Genomic DNA, 24,007 nt, shown 5'->3' on the forward strand with positions numbered 1-24,007 from the left:
AAGAATAGGAGCAGCCACAGCCCTGGACTTCAATGGGCACTGGAGCAGCGTGTCCCAGTTAGGCTAGGCCACCCAGGTTGCTGCACAAGTTGTGTGCCAATTTGATTCATTCTGTTTACAAATTCCAAGTTTAAAGAGAAAATCTACATTTTTTAAAAGTTAATAATTAAAAGAGATGTCTGACTCATGCACTGAAAAATTCCAACAGCTGCTTCTTCTATACACAAACTTGACTCACTAGGCCTGTGATATTTTATGGGTTTTTTTTAACAGTGCATTCAGTGGTAAAAGCTGAAATAGCTGAGTGGCTGTATGTGACTGACACAAACAGTTTTGAGCAAACTGGAGTGAACAGATTTCTAACTTGCTATTTCCAATTGCTATCAACCAGCATCGATGTAAAAAAGGTCCACTGGACATTACAAAAAAAATCAAGTACTCCCCTGTTTCAAGCATAATGGTAATTTTGATGAATTTTTATTTATAAGGAGAAACACATTGGGACGTTTGTATTTTTTGTCTGTTCCTTATCACCCATTTATATTTAAAGACTCATCTTAGGCAGAAAGGAGGAGAAAAATAGGAGAAAATTCCAAGCCTACCAGCCCTGTTCAAGTCTACAAGAGTCTGGTTCCTCGTGTCATCATGGAGACTCTTTCCACTGTCTTGCTCCAACTGAATTTGTTTAATCCTCACAGTTTTGGTCACCATCTGGCTCATTTTGTTGTCTATGCAGAGACTGTAGGACAGACTTCCATTCACTGCAATAGGAACTCTTTGCTGAGTGATTTGATAGCCAGCCTGTCAACAAAATTAGCATTATACTTAAATAAAACATTCATTTTTCAGAAAGCAATGGCCAAGTGCAAATATTACAGACTGAAAACCAAAAGCACAACATCTTCCATAGTGACCTACACAGGAGAGTGGAACACAAGCACCTGTAAATTCAGAAGTTGTTTTGCTTAGCTGGAAAGAAAGTAAGCTAGAAGATCGTTGTTGAATTTGACACATCTGTGAGAAGACGGAGGTCTGGAAAAAATAAGAGCAGTCCTCAATACAGGCAAGTATAAAATACTATACTGATGCAGAAATAAAGAATAATCAATTGTGCAACCACTTGCCAAGGATGACATAAATTTCAGTGATACATTCTTGGGGCAGGTTCCTCTTCTAGAATCACACCTGTGGTTCTGTGATCATGTTAGATCTTGTTTGAAGCCAGTTACTGTACCTCCATCTCCATGCTGGGACTATCACTCATCCTGCCATCAGGCTGAATATCCCTCTCTGCCTATTCAGAACTTTAGTCATTAGAGGAGAAGGGTGAGTTGATGCAGAAATTAAGAAAATGAGAAAGCTCAATTTCATTCACGTAGCAATTTAAAAGACCGACACTGGAATCCCACATTGAGGCATACAGCTGATAAATGCCACCTCCTCAAAAGGGAAACTCAGAGTCTGAAAAGGGGCTGCTGGCAGCAGCAAGGTACTGGAATAACTGCAATGATGTAAAAACACAGAAGGCAACCTATTCCTCTGTTGTGGTAGCACTTCCATCTCTTCCTCCTTCCCAGCTTGCTCATGTCCCCAGTGGTGAGAATGTTAAAAACACCTGCCAGATTTTAATGAACTGGGAGGAACATTTGCGTATTTTACAGGGAGGACAAGCCTACTCTAAAATGTAGAGATGGTGACAGTAGACTAGAATGGAGAACAATGGTTTGGCCCTGTGAACAGCTCAATTTATATTATATATGCAATAAAGTGCACAACCTTCTAACCATAATTACTACAAGAAAAATAAAATAACTGACTCTATGCAGCCTATGCTAATCACACAGCTCTTCCCATCTCCTAAAGCTTCTCATTATAATGATTTTTTTAAAGCCTGAAATAGTGAGTGACAATAAATAACAGGAATCCCATTTCCCAACCAAAGCTCCATTTTCAGGAGTAACAATAATCCCATTGTCAAATGACCCTAAGAAATGGATTTATTTTATCTATTCTATACAGCTCATTAGCCTAAACTCTGCATCTCATTACAGGGTTCCTGACTAGACTGCTTCACTATGAAATGTAGGTTGGGTAGTTTATTGCCAGTGCTTAAGTCAGCCAGTAGAAAGCCAGAATTACAAGTTTTGAGCATGTCCTTGATGAAAGTTCCATGCTTATCTGACCAGAGGATCCTGTAATTAATGTCTGCAGAAAAGAGCAGCCCACTTGGTGCTGTACACATCTTCTTCCACCTCACTCTTCTTCTCTAAACACATGGATACAGCTTCTTTCTTGTGACAACATTCTTACATATAGCTTCTAAGCAGTAGACTGATAGCAGTAGACATCACAAGAATATGAGATTGTTTTCAGTTCAACAGCACAAGCACCAAAGGTGGCTTGCAAACAAGTCTGTGATGTTTTTGGTGTTTCTTTTATGTGTAAAGGAATTCTGAAAGTCATGTTTATTTCCTGCTATTTCACTTTTTTGACCTTCTGGTCTGGAAATGGGCTTTAAGATAGATTTATAAGTAAACAAAAAAAGGTTTTGGCAATTCAAATTGGGCAATTTGTGTTTCACATTCCCAATAGCTCACTGGCAAGCCTGCAACAGTAGGGCCTCTTAATAGCTGACAAGTATCAGAAAAGTTATCCCAAGAAACCAAACCAGTAATTACATCAGCTTCACAGAAGAGCCAGAAGTCTACAACACAGAAGAAAACAGAACAGAAATCTCTTCAGAGATACAGGTCTCCAGTGGACAACTGAAACATAGTTCTCTTTTTAATGTGGGAAGCAATTGTATTTGAGTGTGTTTTGTGTTAACTCCAAAATATTTCCAATGCTTAAACCAATGAGAGATAAAGTATTCTGGTTAATAATACAGCATCTCTATGCATTCATTTGGGACTTGAGAAATCTCTCACTCTGCTTCTCTGGATGTCTGGGACCTCACTTCAAGTTAACGTGCCTGATCTTTCTCAGAAAACAGATTTTTTTCTTCTTTGAATGCACTGATCAGATCTTCACCCCCAAATCAGACAAAGTAAAACTAGTGTCCTCCCTTTGTTAAAGGTTAGTGTTAAACTGAACATTGTGTACTAATAAGCTGACAGAAAAAAAAGTGCTTAAAGGTTTAATTTCACTAAAATAGAAAAAAAGGCTTAAACACTGCTGCATCCTATTGCAATGAGAGAAGATAGGATCTTAAATTATTTCAGTATTTCTACACCTATATCAAGTGTGGCAAAAGACATTCCAGTGATATCTTGTAACACATATGAAAGCTACCAACTAATATACTGAAAAGACTCAGTTTCTCAGCTGCTTTTTAAAAAAAATATTGAAACAACTAAGAAAGTTTTAAAATGAAATTTAATATTTTTAGGTCCCTAAGCATACACAATAAAGTCACTATTGTGTTTATATCACTGGAACCAGTGTTTGTTATACATCCACTTAAAATGAAGGACTATTATCAGACTGCTTTTACCCTAACAGACAATTAGTATTAAACATCAGGAACAGAGAACTTATGGGACAAAGCAGCTCCAGCTCCCAATTCAATTACATTAAGCCACTGGAATCGTGCAGCTAAGCAAGGAGTCAGCAATCAGAGTAATCATATTCAATCAGTGAGCACCAGGGTACAGCAGTCTATTCATCAAGGCACAGCACAGTATCCTGTTGGGTGAGCAGAATGCTGACTGAAAACAGAAAAAGCATCTTTTCACTCATCTCCTATTGCCATCCATACTCCAGACTTGTCCTTTCCTACAGCCGTAAAGGGACAAGCTACACTGCATACTTACAGGCAGATCTGCATAGAAATAGTGTTTTCTGTCAAACAAGGACTTCTTGTTTATGCTGCAGTTGAGTGCCAGGCCTGTCATTACTGCTGCTTCTACACACCTCCTGTTGAGAACCTAAGGAAACATAACACATGGTTTTGCTCAGATACTTAGTATATAAGTGTCTCCCACACATTGCCTTATATGGAGTATAGATTCAATTTTGCTTGCCACCATTATATCTCTTTCCTTGTGTGGGTAGTTCTTACTCATGATTAAAGTTGCGGTACCTACAAATCTGCAAAGCTTTAAGAGAAAAAAACAAGCCATTCACTCATTTTGTCAAGCCACATAAGCAGCTGTGCACTGTTCTTAGCTTGCTACTTTTGCAAGCATTCTAGTACTTTTGAATCTTCAAGAGTGCAAGAGACAAATCACAGCAAATGATAATTGACTTGCAACCAGCTGCCAACTCATACTGGGAACTGGAAACACATGGGATTTGCATTAGTGACTGCAGTGCCATTTCGGTAAAACACTTCAGAACACCTGTAACCACAGAATCAGTGAGTTTATGAGCATCTAGCTACATGTAGATTTCAATGTTTTGCTTAACCAAGATGAAAATTAAGTACATTTACATACTTTGCTAAAACAGAACTAAAGAGACATGAACTGTTCCCATGATTACAAGTATATATGCATTTCCAGTACTCCGGTAACCCACAGGATTAAGCTTCTTGCAGAATGCCGCATGATCTGAAGACGCAGCAAGGCCTTCATGAAGAAATAAAGGAGTTAAATGAAGTTTCTCAACAGGGACCTATCATTCTCAGTGTTACACCCTCTATTTCCTCAGGGAGGTCAGGATCCATAGGAGAAAGAAAATTCCACTCCAAAAAGTACTAACAGGCAATGTTTCAAAGTTGTGAGTTTTTTCAAATGTGCTTTCATTAATTTAATAGTTGATTTAACTAAGATCAGATGGATAAAGCTGAAGAGAAAAAAAGATACTCAGTCATAGTACAACTCTGATGTGCCCACACTTACAGTATTTTGAAATAGGAACAGAAGTTCGCCCGTCTTACTCTCTACTGTAGAGTTGTCAAGAAGTCAATTTTGGGCAGGACCATTAAAGGGGCACATTATGTAAAAGAACCTACATGACTTCACCTGCATTGACCAGAAAATAAAAGGCTTAAATAATGTTTTCTTCAATGTTTCTGCCAGTATTTGTTGTGATTTCGGAAAACAGATTAAGCAGTTGTACACTTCCTATCATCCCATGTCTTCAGCTGGAGAAAGAATCTCTTTGCTTTACTCATCCAGTAATTAAAAAATCAAAATAATAAGAGAAAATATAAGAAACTCTTAATGTAACAGAAACTTAAAAACTGCTTATATAGACAAGAAATTAAATATTTAAGACATTTAACGAGGAAACTTTCAGATCTTTAGTGTAGCTATATATGGCTAACTAGAATACATCATCTGTTCAGGCATATTTTATTAAAAAAAATAAAAAGACATAAAGTAAATTTTAAACTAGGAAGAAAAAAAAAGGAAGAATGATTTCCCTTTGAAATACTGATCCACAGCACAATGAACTCAATTAGTCCTGACTCTAATCTATAGCAGAATTGCTAACTATGAAATACTAATTTATTTTAGTGTCATAGCTGCAGTTCATTATATAGTACATGTTCCTGTTTTCAACTATTAAATGCTTCCACACAGTACAGATACCTTTTTTTTCTTACTATTTAAGGAAGATGGTAACAGTGCTAGTCAAATTGTGCAATGTTTAAAATACCATAATATTTCTAAATACACAGGCAAAGTATCCTCCTCTATGGCACAATCCCCTTCAACTTTACAGAGAGAGGACCCTGCCAGTCAGCCCTTTAACAGCTAGTCACCAGAATCTATTCCTCCTCCATAAGGACTGGGCAGACTCAAAACGCCACTGCATTGAAATAGTGAACCGGTGTCTTGCCACATTTCCTGCTGGTGCAGAGGTTGTGACTGTAACTGGAGAACGAGTCAAGGCTCAAATCCCAAGCTGCAGTCGGTTAGATCCTCATAATGCATTCTCCAAATGCAGGTGGAGTGTAATGACTACACTACAACCACTGCCCTCAACCACCTGCTTTTCATTTTTTGCTTCAAACAAGGCAGAGTGTATCATCCTCAGGGATAATACTGTTTTTTGAGCTGAAGGAAATCATTCCCACAGACATATTATTTACACTAGTGAGGAGCTTTTGTAGTACTGCTGATGAACCATCTTGGTGCTTCTGAGGAAAACCTACCATAAAAATGTGAAGACTTGATTATTTTCTGTGTAGTATTACTAAGCTTTTAGATGGCTGCAAATGTGTATGCATCCCCAGTACAATGGGTCACAGTAGCCAAATTACTGTTGGTTACTCATTCACTTGGTACCACTTCCTGTGCTGCAACCTCATCGACTTCTGCTGTGACAGGAGGCGCTGCAAAACAGACCCTTCCTACTGTCACATACTGGGGTATCTACCAGCCAATCTGCTTTCTCTGTGCCGTTTGACTCAAAGAAACAAAGATCCTCCACTTCCTCAAAAGTCAGAACTTATCTGTTTAATATTGCACCATTTCTGAAGTGACTACTCCTACCCATTCCAGTGATTAAGGCTGCGTACATAAAGCAAGGTTGTTTAAGCAAACTACTCCTTTTCCTTCAAACAGGCCTAGCTTTTCAAATAATCTACAGTGATAAACATCAATTCAGTATGTGAAACTTCCCATACTAATGACCTAGAATAAGTCCCCCAAGCTTGTTTTTGCAGTAAGCTGTTATTAAGTTGACAGCTTTGACTAGCACCAAAGATTTAAATTACTGGCTTGAACTGACAAGCTGCCAGTCTGGTGTGTTAGCAAAGTGCTGGCCTTGAAAGAAAGCTATGTAGTTCCTGCTATAGCTATGGACAAAACACAAGAGCCCATAAAGCCTTTCAAACATTTCTGGTCTAAAATGGAAGCATCTCTCCTAGGTACTTAAAGAAAATCCCATAGAGTTATCATGAAATGAAATGTAAATTGTTTGTATTGGAAACTCATGAAAACGACAATGGCATCACAGCACCAGCACCATTTCCCTTATAGCTACATTATTGTGGTAGAGTGCCATGGTGATTGAGCACTGGAGGAATGAAAGAACAATCCAACCAAAATCTTTGTTTCTGATACTTGTCTGCTGTTCTTATCTAAGTCACAAGTGGGAAGATTTCTCTAAAAATTTATCATCTTTATTTGCAAGATCAGTTTAGTCAAGACCTTGGTTTTAAATACAAGACTATCCAATAACTATCTACTGAAATTCAACAAGGGCAAGTGTAGAGTCTTGCATCTGGGCAAGAACAACCCCATGTACCAGTACAGGTTGGGGAATGAACACTTAAGAGAGTAGTGTAAGAGAAAGGGACCTGGGGGTCTTGGTGGACAGCAGGATGACCATGAGCCAGCAATGTGCCCTCATGGCCAAGAAGGCCAATGGCATCCTGGAGTGTACTAGAAGGGCTGTGAGCAGTAGGTTGAGAGAGGGTCTCCTCCTCCTCTACTCTGCCCTCGTGAGACCACATCTGGAATATTGTGTCCAGTTCAAGGACAGGGAGCTGTTGGAGAGTTCAGCGCAGGGCCACCAATATGATGGAGTGGAGCAACTTGCTTATGATGAAAGGCCAAGAGAGTTGGGGCTCTTTAGCTTGGAGAAGAGGAGACTGAGGGGTCCTCTTATTAATGTTTACAGATATGTAAAGGGTGGGTGTCAGGAGGATGGAGCCAGGCTGCTCTCAGTGATGTCCAATGATAGGAAAAGGGGCAACTGGTACAAGCTGGAACAGAGGAGGTTCCAAAGAAATACAAGGAAGAATTTCTTCACTGTGAGGGTGACAGAGCACTGGAACAGGCTGCCCAGATGGGTTGTGGAGTCTCCTTCTCTGAGGACATTCAAAACCCACCTTAGCAAGTTCCTGTGTGACCTACTCTAGGTGGTCCTGCTCTGGCAAGGGGATTGGACTAGATGATCTTTCTGCATTTAGTAAATAATCATTTTCACATTTTGAAGAGTGGGTACACAGCTTCTTGTTTTGTTACTATTATATAGCATAATGGGAGGGGAAGAAGAGACATCTAGATCTCTCTTATGAAAAAAGTTCATTTTTGCTACCTTTGGAAAAAAAAAAGTAATCTTTGCTATAACAGTGATATCCAGGAAGTCTAAGATATGGAAAAAAGTATTCCTTGGAGCAAACACAGTAAACTTAAAATAATTCCCTGGAAATGTTAAAAGTTTCTGACTCCAGCTCACATAAAGTAGATTTCACATTAATTGGCTATCTTAAGATTTTCATACCTACTTATCATTATGAAGAAATTAGCATTAATCAGATTAACGATGACTGCTTATCTAAGAAACATTTAATTTTAGCTCCTTTTCATTCAAAATAACAGCAGGAAGAAGGAAGCAGTGCAATGTACTTAGCCATCACTGTAGACCAGGCAGTAATCTTTACAAACCTCAACAGGTTTCCTAGTACTTCCATTTCATATCACTCTGATTTTTATTTGCTTCCACTAATGAATATATTGTCTTACTATTCTTGCTGTGTTAAAACTACCAACTTGCTCCAACAGACAGTTCTTTGAAGTGCAATCATTAAGTTAAACTTCAAAGTAAACTACTCTTATACCTACTAAGTGTAAATGTAATGGTCATTGTCCAGTCTGACACTGCAGACAAGTACTTCAACACAGTGCTCTTCCTTGGAATCCCCCCACACGGAGAAGAGTGTAACTGTCTTGTAGCTACGCATGTACAGAATACACGTTATTTCAATGGGTCTAGAATCAGACTAGAATCACTCTAAGCATACAGCAAACATTTAAAAGATGAGCCAGCCTAACTCTTTTAATTTTTTTTGGTCTAAAAAGATCCCACATCTTCCAAAAAACAGAGGTCTCTAACTATATTGGAAATTTTAAAAGAAGGTCAGCTTCAGTTTAGGATCTTCTGAATTTCAGTCCAGTATCTACTTTATAGCATATTTCCTAGCCTAATATGAGCAAAACAGGCTAAAAAAGGCTTCTAACCACTAATAACATCTGTCTTCTTCAATAAAATCTACACTGTTTAACTTGTTAAATAGAGAAAATTCAGAGCACTTAGGACACAGCAGAGTTTATAAACCAAACTCTGCCCTGTTATCCTTGCAGATGGTCCTTTGCTTGTAGGCTTGGTGAGGGCCAGCTCTGTGGTTTTCTGAATTGTAATAAATTCTGACCCTCGATACACACTGGCTGTCACTTTCTATTATTTCTATGTCTTGGCTATCTGCCCTCTACCCCTTCTCACAATCTTTTGTGTGCCTGAGAGCCCATGCTAAACACACGCTAAAACTCCCTAGCCCTTTGCTCTGACTTCCTCATTCGTTTTTCCTCATTTACTGTCTCCTGAAACATGCTCATTTGCTACCCAAAGAGGCAGCCATCTTTTCCTCCAGCCTGACTCAGATCTCTTAGGAGAGCAAAACAATACAAACCAGAAGTGACCTATCTAAAGGTCCCTTCCAACCCTTACCATTCTAGATTCCATGATTCTATCACACAGAGACAAGAATATATTAATTCAGGCAAACAACAGGCAATGTAATGCAACAAGTCTTGAAAAAAGCCATCAAGAAAACAAACTAAAAATCTTTGGTTTTAACAAAGGTGTTCTGCAACAACAGTACCAATGAAGACAAACTTCCTACAAGTAATTGCCTTACATTGTTTTACCTAAGCAGTGACCACAACACTTTCTCCCCATCTTTCATCTATTTCACCAAACACCCTAAACTGACTACAAAGCATCACAAGCATCTGAATAGTAGCAGGCCAACCTCACAAAGCTGAGAGCAGCAGGGAGAACAGAAAAGAGACTCAATTGCTAATTTCTTCTTCATGTGCTTGCTAATCTATTAACAAAAACCTCTACAAACCTAACATTCTTTAAGGCAAATTTGGCTGAACTTGGCAGTGCAATTCCAAAATTACTATTTCTGTATAGAAAACAATGTTTGCTGTGGCAAAATCTGTACATGTAACCAATAAGCATCAGTTACAGAAGCTTACATAATCCCTTCAGAATCCAATACATAGTGATAATATATTTAAGGTGGCAAGGTGGTTGATAATCAGAAAGAACACAAAGAAATAAAGTAATTTTACCCCAGGAATCAATTACAGACTAATTGCACCAAGATAAGTTTCAAACAAAATATACAAACCTGACATTATGCCACATTACACACAAGACATCTAAACACAAAGAGAACAAGGACCTGCTTACAATTATCAGTCATTGCTGTTGGACAATGTTTCCTAAATACTCTTCAATGAAAAAAAACTCTTCAAAGCAAAGACTGTTAAGAAGAACAAAGAAGAAAGATGTCAGCTTGCCAAGTTAAAAGGCTAACAAATTGGTAGAAGAGTGATTATTACAGGAACTTTTGCTTAACAGAGCACTACTTTCATATGCATACATACAATATACTACCTTAGATTCCTCAAAGGGAGCCACCTGGAATCAAAGTGTTTGACTATATACTGAAGGAAAATTAAAACAAATGCTTAAGGATTCCAGAGCACATACAGTGACTGATAACAGAAATAATAGAAATTTGCCCCCAAAAATCCACTCACAGTTCAATCTTAAAAATAAAGAAATTCCCAGCCCACTAACAAATAAGCTTCTATGTGTTTGAGCAGCACCTTCAGATTGAGTCCAGAAAGAGGTGACATGGATCAGCCTAGCTGTCATGTTATGGTCATGTTGTCCAAAAGCATTGAAGATGACATGGTAACTGCAGTAACAGTACTGTGTGAAAGGCAGGAATCAAGATACTGCAAAATCCTGCTCCCCACTAAGGAGCAGAAAAATATCTGTGTAAAGCAAAAGGTAAAGCAATAAAAAACCACAACACAAGAGGAGATAAGAGAAAATACACAGATATCATCGCTGATGCATTGAAGGACCTACTGAAACTAGTGACAGCAAGATGTTTTATCAACTCAATGCTGTTCTGACTGGCAAGTTCACATCAGCCAGAGGGACCTGTTAAAGATGAACAGGAAAGCCAACAAGAACAACAAAAAGAAAGAGAGCTCAATAGGTAGCAGTTACTGAAGTGGTAATGGGACAAAACCCTACAGGAGTTGCTAGCCTTGACAAAAAGGTTAAAAAGTCCAGAATGTGTCAGAACTTCTCACAAAGGACATAGCAAAAAGCAAGAGAAAATTTTACAGGGGAGTCCTTAAAAGATTCAGAGAAGAGCAACAAGTGTCACCAAATACTTAAAAGAACAAAAGCAGAAGCATCTCCAGAAAAATGGCATTTGCAGTTAAGTATGAAATAAAGCTGAACTAAGCAACCACAGTAACTGAGGAAGCATAACACTTCTCAGACTCCAGATAAGAAGCTTAGTTCCCCAGTTAACCCCAGGGCTGTGAATGATCCAATGAAAGAGAAAGAAGCAGAAGGAGTAACAATCCCCACCACAATGCAGCCCTGACACTCACCTGAAGCAGGCCTCTCCCATCTTCCAAAAACACCTGCTGACCAGTACAAGAGCACTGAACTGATTAACTTCTTGAAATTATGTAGGCAGGCTTTAATCCATTATGCACTCAGAAATTTAAGGGTCTATGAACTGCAAAAGCATTCTCAGGGAGCAACAGTTTGAAAGCCTATTTTACTGCCCTCTTTTTTTTTGTAAATTATGGGGAATTTCCTTTTTAGAGATGGGACTGTGTGAGCAGGAAATGCTGTGAATCACTGATGATACAATGCAGGTTGCAAACTCAAATATTGGGATCGAAAGGACTGCAACAGACAGGTGCCATCAATTTTTAAAAAAATATCTCCTTTTTCCCCCCAAAGTACAATTATTCCAGTTTTTCTGAAAGAAGTAACAAGTAGTTAAAGTGAACCTAGACAGAAGAAAATGGTTTAAAATAAGCATGAACTCACATTTTCCTTCAGGCACTGACACTAATTTATTTTCAGAGGAGAGCTCGTGGATACAACTGCGGTTTCAAAGAAAAGAAGGAAATTTATATAATGGAAGCTAAACCAAAGATCATAAGATTGTCCACTTCCCCAGGAAAAGGTGCATGCAATTAAAAATGTAGTTATCAAAAGTCAAGCTAGGAAGCATGTTTTTTTCAAAAGCAAAGTAGTGTAAGAAGAGAGTAAATTCATACACATGCCAGCAGTAATGTTAAAACAAAACTGAAATCACAAGTTGGTAAAGCAGCTGTTGCAATCACCAGATTTAACAGGCACAGGATATCAAAAAACCTAGTTTCAAGCTGTAAAGTATAAATTCTGGTTTCAAATTCTGTTTCTGTTCCAATATATATAGCTGACAGACAGATTCACCAAAATCTCACAGAGACCTCTCAGTGTCTTTGAAAGCAATTGCATAAGTCCTGTATATTAATAATTATTAATAAATTAATAATTTATCACCCAGGACATCTGGAAAAACACTAGGTATCTGCCACTGCCAAGGACAGATGCAAAGTCAATATAAGAAGGGGAACTAAAGCACTCTTAGATCTAAACAGGCTATTAACCCTGCCACATCCCTGGGTAGCCATCTCAAAGGCACAGCACTGCAGGGTGGGGAAGGCAACAATGCTCTGCTACTGTGCAGTGTTGTAGTGATATTCCTCAACGCTACAGAGGGCAGAGTTTGGAATTCAAGTTGTCAGTGGTGCATTATCAGAAGCAACATGGGCTTATTGCTGTTGTAGCTCCACTTTCTTCCATGAAAAGGCACATCTAGTTGCCCAACTTACATTATACAGGTGAGAGAAGATACAGTAGGATACAAATGCTTCCTTCTAACACTATTTACAGAGGGAAAACAAAATAAAACCAGAGGATATGAAAATCTCAGAGTAGGACAGTAGCAATAAGTGAGTTGACAAGCCCACAATGCTGTCCAGTGGAACAGTAAATAATTGTGCACTAGCATAAAAAGCCTGGACATGTTCCTATGAGATCTGATATAGGTTGATCTGCTTCTGCAGCGGGGTTGGACTAGATGATCTCTCTAGGTCCCTTCCAACCCTACCATTCTATGATTCTATGATCTCAACACTGATCTCCTTCTGTTTCTTGAGATCTATCTTTTCTTCCTTAGTAAGAGAGCTTGATCATTACCATGTGCTTCCAAAAACTGTCTTAAAAAAAGATGAAACAGATGCTGTTCACACTGTAAAGAGAATGAAATTAAAAGGCATGAGAAGGTATAAAAAATTTCCAAGTACTTAAGACTCTAGGGATAACACTTATTCAAATCTTCTTAGTTTAAACCTTGGTTATGTAAACGTAGATTATTTCTTAGTATGCTTGCCTACAAAGAAATAGGATCAGGCTTTCACTTCAGTCATGCAGGAGACAAACATGAAATGTGTGTCTTTTTGCTTGACTAGCAACAAAAACTGTAAGCACAGACAAAAAGATTTCAGCCTTTAGCTACTAGATCTACCATCTTGTTTCTGTGGCTGAGCTATAATTAACCTTTAGTCAGTCATCTCAGTCATGAGACTAGATAATCATGGATTCTCTTGTGAGCCTAGTCTTACCTTCATAAACCTTTATAAAGATTCTCAGAAATTTCAGAGGATAAATCCAACTGGGGGAGCAACCACCTCTACGGATCTTCAGAAGAATTTTAGATCAAGCTGCAGGTATGACACGTTATGTGCTACCATGTGTAGTGCAAATCTTTCTAACGAGTCCTTGAAAGACACTAAACTAAGATCATTGCCAAGTCCATGCACCAGGTAAAAAATCCCATGCCTTTGCATATTTTATTACATGACATGTAATGTATGTAGTCTCATGTAGTCTCAGATACTTGCAGTAATTGGAGTAAAATGGAATCTGGTCTAGTAGTGAGGGGCTACATCACTACGGGGCACAAAAAATGCGCAAGAGTAGCAGGGGATGCACCACCCAATCTTGCTATTTTTAAATCCAAGCTTTGCCACATGTTCTGTCTCCTGCCAAACAAGAGTGCACCTGCATAGCTGTTCTTGCCTCTCAGAGGCACATTGTTCTTGTGTCTCTCAGAGGCATATTATTAGAGCAGCAGAGTGAAATGGCGATGACAGTAACACTGTGATAGTTGTCCTAAGGCCTACTTGCAACAAAACCATAAAATAAGATGGATTACAGTACAGGAAGAAAATATAAAGAGATAAGATGGAGGTGGGTTAAACACATTCTTCTAGTTTCCCCTCTCCTGTACAAAGGCTCACATCCACTCATTAGTGACCCAGAAATGTATGGTAACCAGAACAGCTCCTTCTAGCACCATTTTTTCTGGTCCCATCATGAAGCAGCAAACATTAGCATGGTTGTCTATCACAACCATCTCATGGTCTGTAAATCAACATGACACTGAAAACTGCTCCTATAGTTCTCTGTTTCTAACAGCAGCTATTCTTTGCTACAGACAGCACACCTACAGTATGAAATCTTGGCTCTTTTTTTTTGTTGTTGTTTCTTTCTCTACAAAACAGAGTCAAAAGGATTAAGTAAATATTTACCTTCTAAAGAGACTTATCTTAATATTTGTTAAAATGTTGCTTTGGGTTTTTTAACAAATACCTGGAAATTTTCAAAAACTACCTTCCAACTTGCAAAATCCACGAAAATCCATTTCTACTTCAGATACTATTGTCATATATACACATGTAGAGCTACTTCAAGAAGAAAAGCTCAACTGATCGATTCCAGTGCAAACACTAGTCTCTAACATTAATTTCTGTGCAGCAAGGACAACAGGAACCTAAAACTATGACTTCTGTCTAGATTTTGTACCACATTCTAACATGCAAGAACACGTATTTTGTTACATTCACTTTCAACTCTATTTTCACCAGTACTACAGTGAGAAAAATCTTCTCTTTGTATAGATGTAAGCAGCTGGTAGAAGCTAACATAGCATCACTACTTTTAAATTGACCTAACCATCCTGTTTTTTGCTTCTCAGATGCAATTATACTCTCTGCCAAAGCCCATATATATTGGGGTTCTCGCACAAAAGTCATACCAAGCTTCATTTGTAAATCACTTTAGCAGAGGAAAAAGAAAAAAACCAAACCTCTCAGATTCATAGTAACATACAAAAAAAATTTAAGTTCCTCATAAATACTTGGTTTTGTTCATTCAAAACCAGTTTTTCTACTTGACTAAATGTAAGCATTTGACAATTTATGAGGATTTCTGTGCATTTGTAGAATATTAAATAGAAGGTCTAAAACCCAAATCTTGAACCCTTTAAAATGTTATGACTATTAACTCTCTGATCTGGCCTTGTCCCTAAATGAAAAGAACTAATTTTCCCTATTCAAGACTAACCAGATTCTTCTAAAATCAAATGATTGCTAAGATTCCCGTTCTCTTTGGAAAGTTTTCAGAATTTCCACAGTTAGATCCGAAACTCAGACTTCAGTTGTCACTGAGATCAGAGTGAAGTCAAAATTTGATCAGCACTTGAACTTCACTTTCTTACGTTTCTATGCCTTTGCAAATGCAGAACAATTATATCAACGTATTTACCTTTTTAAGGATCACAAAACATAGATTGAGGCCCTACAAATCCAGCTATAAATTAATTCTCAATTTCAGAATATTAAAGACTGTATTACAGAGATGAAAGGTGTCCAATAGATTTTAAAAATGTATCTGCAACTGGAATTCAAAGCTCCGTTCTAATAAATACACTCTGTGAAACATCTTTGCATTAAATAATTTGACCCATTAGAGTTTCCGCATATAGCCAGTGCAAAGTTATAATTAAGCTGTGACTTCAAAAATTTGTTATGTTGTCACTAATAAATCTCATTGCTAGGTGTTAGCTAGCTATTCTGACTTATTAGTTCACAATGTCTCACACAGAATACTTTCTTCAGAAAACAATATTTGTTTAGCTCTGGAAACAGGAACGGTTGACACCTAAAATCAGAGACTTTCTACTTAAGATGCAAAGTACCTCCATAGTGACACATTCCAAATGACAGCTATATGAACAAATATATGGCATCCTAACATCAAATGACCACTTCAAAATCTAAGACATTCTTCTCTCATAGGACCTTAAGTATCTCTTCTATTTGAGGATTTTCCTGTGTGACATATTAACCAAATACACCCTCTCTGGCCTCAGAGAAATACGATGATTAATTCAGTATGTTGAAGAGACACTCTGGGTTTTTTCCTTTGTGGAGGATATCAAATATGTAGCGGTAACCAGGGAGTGGGTAAAATGAAAAGAAACAGTACTAGGCACTTCATATTATCAAACAACTAGAAAACCGAGGAACATTTAAAAGTAGCTGTACAGTCAAATCTTGGGAAGAACAAAATATTAGCAACATGCTCTAAAGTGTCTGACATTAATCTTCATATAAATTAAGTTGAAGCATAACTTACTGGTAAAGTTCCTGGTAAAGAAGCATCAAAGAAAGATACCAAAGAGTTAGGAGGTGCTGCAAACTGGACTTGGGAACCAGAGAAAAGTTTTGAGTTGGAACTGATCTGTGCGTGAATTTCTAGACCCACAACTGGTACCCATGGAGCAAGACTGAAAAAGAAGGAGAAGGAGAATACAATTTAAATATAGATGTTGAACCCCATAAACATCTAAACCCACATTAATTACGAGCTTTTTGCTTATTATTTTGATAAAAATTGAAATTGTAAATAAAAAATTATGATTAATAACCATGAAAATATATCTACATTGTAATGGCAAAAGCTGTGATGCAATATTGGAGACCTGAAACTAATTGACAATATATGTAGAAGGGACTGTATGGCAAAGTGTCTTCATTATATACAGAAAAGAATGTCGTAAAGGAAAAAAAGAGATGTAATGGTCTGAAACTTTTAATTTTTCCTTACATGAGAAACCTTAGAGAAATTAATGATGCAAACTTACATGCTGGATGAACCCTAATTTGGTATCTCATGAAAATCTCAAAATTACCATAAATATCAATTGCTTCCCAGATAGTTTGATAAATTTCCAACAGACAGGTGGCATAATAAATTATGTATTCTTTGTCAGCTAGTCACTTGCATGCTGGGAAAGGTGGCTCTCCAGAGCAGCGTTAGTAGCATATTAGCATAAACATTAGTAATCTGGCAATAGAGAAATCCTTGTTTCAACCACTGAGTTACTCCTCTCTGAACATACTCCACAAAATAAAGCTTCTTCATATCATCTAAAAAGTAATTGCAATTCTCACATCCATAACCTTTATATGGACAAGAGAAAAAAGGTCACCTTTACAGTATGAATTGCTTGACAGTTTCTGTAAGTAATTATGTGGCCTTGTACAAATGAAGTAGCACAAATAATATTTCAGTGATGAAATCACATCTCTAAGGCAGAATACTTCAGCAGGGTAAGTGCTCAGATAGCCATAGGAGATATGTGAGCTATTTGGAAACATCAAACAAATATATCAAGTACAATGTTCCTTCCAAGGGTGAGCATAATACATTGCCAAGATTTTAGCTCACCCTCTGCCCTCCAAAAGCAGAGGACATCCCTATAAACACCCAACTAGTACTGCATATGCCACTTAAATCACTGCTTTAGGAATATTATCATAAAGGATTACATTTCAGATGTTTAAATAAGCTAATACATTTTCTTTTCCTGAAAGACAGTATTTTCTTTGGTATTTTCAACTATTCATAAAAACACCTCAAGGTTTAGAGAAATAAAAGTTGGAGGGGGGTTAGGGTTTGGGTTTTTTTGTTTGGTTGTTTTTTTAATTTTGGAGGCCAATCTATTTGTGGGGTTTTTTTTCATTCCTCAGAAATGCATCCCCACTGCATCATCGCACTAAAAATTACCTCAGGCTTCACTTAACCAGCGTATCGGCTCACACTCGCATAAATAAGTATGTGCAGCAGTCAATCCTCCAGTCGTAGCAACACTGATGGGAATTTCTTGCTGTGTTTGCTCAATGTTTATACTTACTTATGGCTCTACAAAATCAGCAACATACTTCTGCGGCTATCTGCACAACTTCACTTAGGTGATCAGCTGTGCACAGAAAAAACTGAATCTCACCAGAGAATATGAGAGCCATAACTTTCTGTTGCAGCAGGAGCAAAATGCTCCAAGTTTCACAAATCTCCACTGTATGAGAAAGCTTCCTTCAGACTAGACCAACCCCTGAAGAAATACTTTCTAAAATTGGTGCAGCCCTTGCTATTTGTATTCCAAACACGTGAATGCTAACGCCTTCTAATTTGCTTGCACTGCGTCTGGCTCTTACTATACCCAAAGTCTCAAAGCAACACAGCCCCGCTGCTGACACAAATACTGTTTGGGGGGTTTCTGGGAGGAGTGCGAGATAAGTGCTCGCTGAGCAGGTGCTGCCAGCCATCAGCAAGCTGTAGGTGCCTCATACTGCTCAGAAGGCGATATTTAAGGCGGGCCCTGCTGCTACCACCACGCGACCGTCAAGCTCCCGCAGCCGTTGACTCTCAGGTCTAAGTCCGGCAGCCCAAAGCCTGGCGTGAGCAGCACCGGAACCTGCAACTACACGCTGAGGGCGAGATGCCCCAGCAAAGAACCACCGCCAGCAGCCCCTCTCCCCGCGCCGTCCCGGCACCGTACCCGCTCTTCCCCGCCGGCACCGCCCCGCCTCTGGCGTTACAGGCGCCGGCCCGCTGCCCGCGAGGGGCGGGACCGAGACCCGGACCCCGGGCGCCACGTTGCCACACCCGGCCACACAGCCCGCCGCACGCCCTCGCCGCCGTCGCCATTTTGCCTGGCTCGCTGCTGAGGCAGGCTCTCGCAGCGTCCCCTGGGAAATGTAGTCTGGGCCGTGGGACGGCTACACGCAGGGGCCGGTCGGCGGAATGACTACAACTCCCGCCAAGCCCCTCTCCTTGGCTCCGGCACCCGCCTCGCTCGGCCCTTCGGAGGCGGGAAGGGGAGGGGTTTGGTCCCTCGCACCGCCTGAGGGGGGCGGCCGCGGCAGGAGGGCGGGAAGTGAGCCGGGATGGCAATGGGGCTGGGCGGCTCTGGAGAGGTGACGGGTTCGTGGAAGGTTCTGTTGTTCTCAGGGGAGCTAGCTGCAGGAACAGACTTCTCCGCCGTCACCAGGATCTGGATGAAGACTGTTTCTGCTCAGCTTGTGGTGAACGTGGGGTTTTGGCCGTCACCTTTGCTGTAGAAAAACCTCCCCTGCTTTTGCGGCTCAGCGTAATGGCACCATCTTACCAAGCAGGTGCAAGTCCTTACACAGCTCTCCTGCTTAGCTCCTCCTGGAGAGGTGTTTCCCCAAGCAGCCCCTCAGAAAGGTGGTAGCATTACTGTGGGAAGCGCCTGCACTGCAATCTGATGGCATGTCAGGAGGCCTTGATACTTGGGTCTATATATTGTCTGCCTATCCTGAGAAAATTAACAGTTGCCCTAGAAATGCTAGAGCAAGGCACAGTTACTGTATTTGTGTCTGTTATCTGTTTAAAATAGCTTAGACTCAGGTCCTTAAAAGGGTTGTTTGTGGCTTTCCTTTGGGTTCATGCTGACAGAAAACCAGCTGCTATTTTTTAGATGCTATTTGGCAAATCTTGGGCATAAAATGATACAGTACCATGTCAAGTGTCTGTATGTACAGCAGCAAAGTCCAGTCTCTGCGGGGCCAGGAAGTGTTACTGGTGTGCAAATACATGGTAATAAAGAACATTGTCCAGGGCATGTGCAAACATCTTAAATGATATTTGCACTGAAAATAGAATTAACAACCTTCTGTCCTAATCCACAAGCCTGTGGAGCTTAAATGGGAAGGTACATTAGCTGTTGCTTTTGTCATCCTTGCTCTTATGTTAGCTACTCCTCGTAGAAGCTAATCAGTCACAAATATATGAGTAAGACTGATTTCTTCCAGCAGAGGACAGTGGTGCACATAAGCACTTGACAGTAATTTGTAACCTTTATACCCTTTTGTCTCCCCAAGCTCAAATATGAGACGCTGAGAGATTCAGAACTACATGGAAGATAATTTATCCAACTAAGAAAATGTTTTATAATAGTTATTCCATATAATTAATTTTTAAAATGTATTTATGTTTTAGTGAAATTAGCCACAGGTTCTTTGTAAGAAGAACTAGTTAAGAGATACCTTCAGCAGACACTAATCCACAGTTACTTGGATAATAAAACTTAGTTTAATTCTTAAATAGCCCCATTCATTTTCTTGAGGAATATCTCTGCTTCGTACATCAAAGTGTGACCAAGACAAAATGCCTTTCCAGTAAAGAAGAACCAGCCAGAGGCCATCTCGGACATGTTGTGTGGAGAATGAAAGAACATCAGCGTGTCCCTTTTTCTTCTCTCCTGTTGTGAACCTCTTCACATAGTAGATAATGTAAAGCCTTAACTTAAAGCAGGCTTTAAGCCAATGGAATAGGTAAGAAGTTTTGTTAATTTTGATATGAGAAAAACATAATTATCTTTTGGACTTAGCAGGCCTATGCAACATATTGTGACGAAGAATGTCTTTCAGACTGAAGTTGAGTATATGATTGTTATTTCTGGAACATTTGTTCCTTTAACAATTGTCCTCCGTGAACCCTGGATTTAATTATTATTTGATACTTTGTAGGGATTGAGAGATAATTTCAACCCAGTTATGAGGATAGGTTCTGAATATAGCTCTAAAATGTTTTTACTGGTATAAAAAGGGTAAATTTTGGATTATGTTACTTTCTTTTAAGCCTGTTATCCTGATGTAATAGAAGATTTCATAAATAATCACTAAGAAGTTAAAACCTTATGAATATTAAAATCATGTTACTTAAAGCCTTACTCTGCCTTGATTGCACAGACTTCTGCCCTTTGTGCATATTATTTAAAAGGGAATAGACAACACAGAGGAGTTGAAATCCACTTTCTGCATCCCAAACGATTCCCCTGAAACTTTTAGCTGTATTGATGTTGTCTTATGAAGAGAGTAGGACCAAAAAGTGTCATCGTGATTTAAATTGTCTCAATGCTATTTCAATTCCTTTCCCAGAAAAAAAATCCTATTAGAAAGACCTTTCTCTTGGCAGCCTTGTGCCAGTGACCAAGTAGGTAATAAATGAAAGCTCACACATCCATATACAGGAAGCTGATCAATCACAGATACACAGGGAATAATTGCCTTTCCCAGCAGCTTACTTTTAGGTACAAAAGGCTACATATTTGTTCCTTATGTACCTCGGGCAGCAGCCTCTACTTTGCAGTGTGTTTGTAGATCGTGCTGTGGCTTGGAATAGGAAAATATCTCCAGCACTGCGTAAAGATTTATACATTGATAGTTAAGTACTATGTAGACTTCTGTCTTAGAGAGGGTAAACTCAGGGGACAGTTTGCTCTGAGTCTGAATTTCTTATTACTGTAGGAATTTAACCAGTACCTGGAAGGAAATTGGAATTTTGTAGAGGACAAAAACCCAACAGCATATCATTTAAATCCTAAACATGCAGCCCATCCCATTTATTTGAAAGAAGATTCTTCTGAATTTCAGTTTATGGGGTCTGAGCTCTAGATTCTGCTTTGTTGCAAGCCGTGTTTAGTGTACATCCATAGTTCTTTTGTAGACTGTGAGACTTCCTTTTGGTATAGCAAGGAATGGGGTATTCAGATGGGGGTGTTTATTAGATACCTCACATGCTGTCTGAAGTGTCTTATGTCAGCGTGTGAAATAAGGAACAGTCAGGAACCTCTGTTAGACGTTGAAGAGGAAGATGTGGCTTTTGGAAGAGAAGATCCATAGTCTATTAAATAATCAGTCATTGCCTGACACTGTAAACAGTATTGCCTGTAAACAGTAATGGCAATATAAAAGTATCATCCAGATGCTGTTATTACTGTAGAAGGTGAATTCACTTGTCCTCAGAGGCTGTGTAGTGAGAAAAAAAAAAACCATCTTTGGTTCAGCCATGGGAAACCCTTGTACTATGGCTCTCTGTGCTGATTTTCACCTGCCATGTCTTGCCAGGGAGTGTTGCGATGAGAAAGTGACTGCACCTGTGAATTGAATCAGGTGTTAGCAATCTTAACAAGTAGCCCTTTGGTATATAGTACCTTCTTAGCTCTCAGGACAGTGAGTTGGAAGCAGAGTGATGACTGAGCTTATTATAGTTGAGGAGCCTTATATTTTGCTCCTCAAAGATAAAGGCAGGGTTTGAGGAAGTTTAGTACCACTAATTTAGTCTTATGGTGAGTACTACTGCTAATTCTATTGTTTAATACATTAAACTTTTCTTTTTCTACTATGATGTTCAGCTATTATAGGTGTACGAGGTTTTCCTGGTATATCGTTGCCATATTGGTGTTGTATCTTGACTTAGTTATTAGAAAATTTATGTGATGAGCCTGTGTTACTTTTGGTGTGCTTTTTTCAGCTGCCTAGGGATCAGAGAATCTTAAGGGTTGGAAAGACTGAAAGATTATCTAATCCAACCTCTCTGCTAGAGCAGGACCTCCTAGAGTAGGTCATACAGGAGCTTGCCCAGGTGGGTTTTGAATGTCTCCAGAAAAGGAAACTCCACAAAATGATGGGTAATATCTCAATTGATCTAAAATTTACTAGTATATTCCCCCTAGCTCTATTGGCATCTGCAAGAAAGCATTTAAAATGGCTTTCCAGCTTTTGGTTTTCACTTTACTCCATATAGTAAAGAACAAGGAAGGATAGACAAAAAGTATGTGGAAGTGAGACTAATTTTATCTTGTGTTTTATTACCTTTTGCATTTCATTTTTATGTGTTCTGTGTCTTCTGTTTACAGTTCTCAACTGAAATTTTGAAGAGCTACGTTATGTATGAGGCCTGTTATTCCGAAAATGTAAGAGTCACAACTCTTGTTGCAGGCTCTCTATGACTTAGATATAACTCGGGGATGTAAGATTTCAGTTGCATGTGGTTTCAAATAACCAATACTCAAATAAGAATTTGACACTGGGATAAGGGAAGGAACTAAATGCTACTATACAATGCGCAAGACTGACTCCTAATCTCTTGTTTCTGATGGTAGCCTGACTTAGTCTTGATGCTCGATGAAGTATTTTGGATGACTTATACCTGCCAAACTGGACTTGAGGTATGAGACTGTTTGTTTTGATATCCCTTTAAATTGTTTACATCTTCAGTTTTGTGTACTCATTTATAAGATTCCAGCTGACAAAATTCCTGGGAAAAAAGATGCAAAGGTTTATGTTAAATTTGTTAGAGAAGAAAAGTTTTAGTTGAACAGTCAAATCAGGGATATGCACCAAAGTATTTTCCTTGACTATGAGATGGCATTAACAATCAACTTAACCTTCAATTATTATTGACTTCTGTGTCACGAATGAAGTGAAGGAATTGTTTGAAAGACTTGTCATGCCACATAATGCTTTGAGTAAGCCAGTTACAATAATGTCACTAGTAGTCTAAAATTATTTTTTTAATGAAAAACAATCTAAAGATAGTCTGAAGTATTAAATCCTGTCAAGGTGCTGATTTTTGGAGAGGGATTTCTTTAAAACATGAGACTACTTGTACGTTGAAGCCACATTGAAGAGGTTACACTTTCAAAGAAAAACATATTTCAGAGCCTTAGCACAGTGCTTTTGGGGCTGATTTTATTGTTCTTAGCACTAAGAATTATTTTTATTTGTCTGAAGAAATAATGATGTGAACTAAAACTGTTGACGAGATGGAACTTTGTGATTAATTACTGCACTAAAAGCACAGCAGAAATGTAAATGAAAGAAGAAAATGCTGCAGATAACTGCTCAAAAGCTTTGAATAAGGTTCCAGATCCTGAAGTGAGACAGACACGTCTCACTTCAAGCAAGACTTTTGCTTGTTTAGGATTGATTTATAACAGGTTATTTATTTTTAAGACTGTTTTTATATTCCTTGCTTTCAAATGTATACACCTATAACTTATGTTATATATCACTTAAGTAGGCTTGAAGAACACTGGTTGAAACCCTTACTCTGAGAGATATCATGTTGTCATGGTTTGGCCCAGCTAGCACAGCAGCACCATGACAGTCTCTCGCTTGGTGCCCCCATTCACCTCGACCCTCGTTAGGATGGTGGAGGCCCCAGCGAAATG

General features: G+C 38.9%; 1 protein-coding gene across 3 annotated transcripts in view; it reads right to left on the reverse strand.

The window, feature by feature from the left end:
* Nucleotides 1-18,680, reverse strand: part of GATB (glutamyl-tRNA amidotransferase subunit B) — a 41,862-nt gene extending 23,182 nt beyond the window's left edge. For all 3 annotated transcript variants that reach the window (XM_061994090.1, XM_061994091.1, XM_061994089.1), the window contains exons 1-4: nt 18,527-18,680; nt 16,321-16,471; nt 3,813-3,926; nt 603-801 (exon numbers count right to left, since the gene is read on the reverse strand). In XM_061994090.1, the coding sequence (XP_061850074.1) occupies nt 603-801; nt 3,813-3,926; nt 16,321-16,471; nt 18,527-18,675 (613 nt within the window). In that variant the 5' untranslated portion in view covers nt 18,676-18,680. The remainder of the gene's footprint in view (nt 1-602; nt 802-3,812; nt 3,927-16,320; nt 16,472-18,526) is intronic.
* Nucleotides 18,681-24,007: the final 5,327 nt, after the last annotated feature.

The sequence above is a fragment of the Colius striatus genome, chromosome 3, assembly GCF_028858725.1.
Source record: "Colius striatus isolate bColStr4 chromosome 3, bColStr4.1.hap1, whole genome shotgun sequence".
NCBI classification, from domain to species: Eukaryota; Metazoa; Chordata; class Aves; order Coliiformes; family Coliidae; genus Colius; species Colius striatus.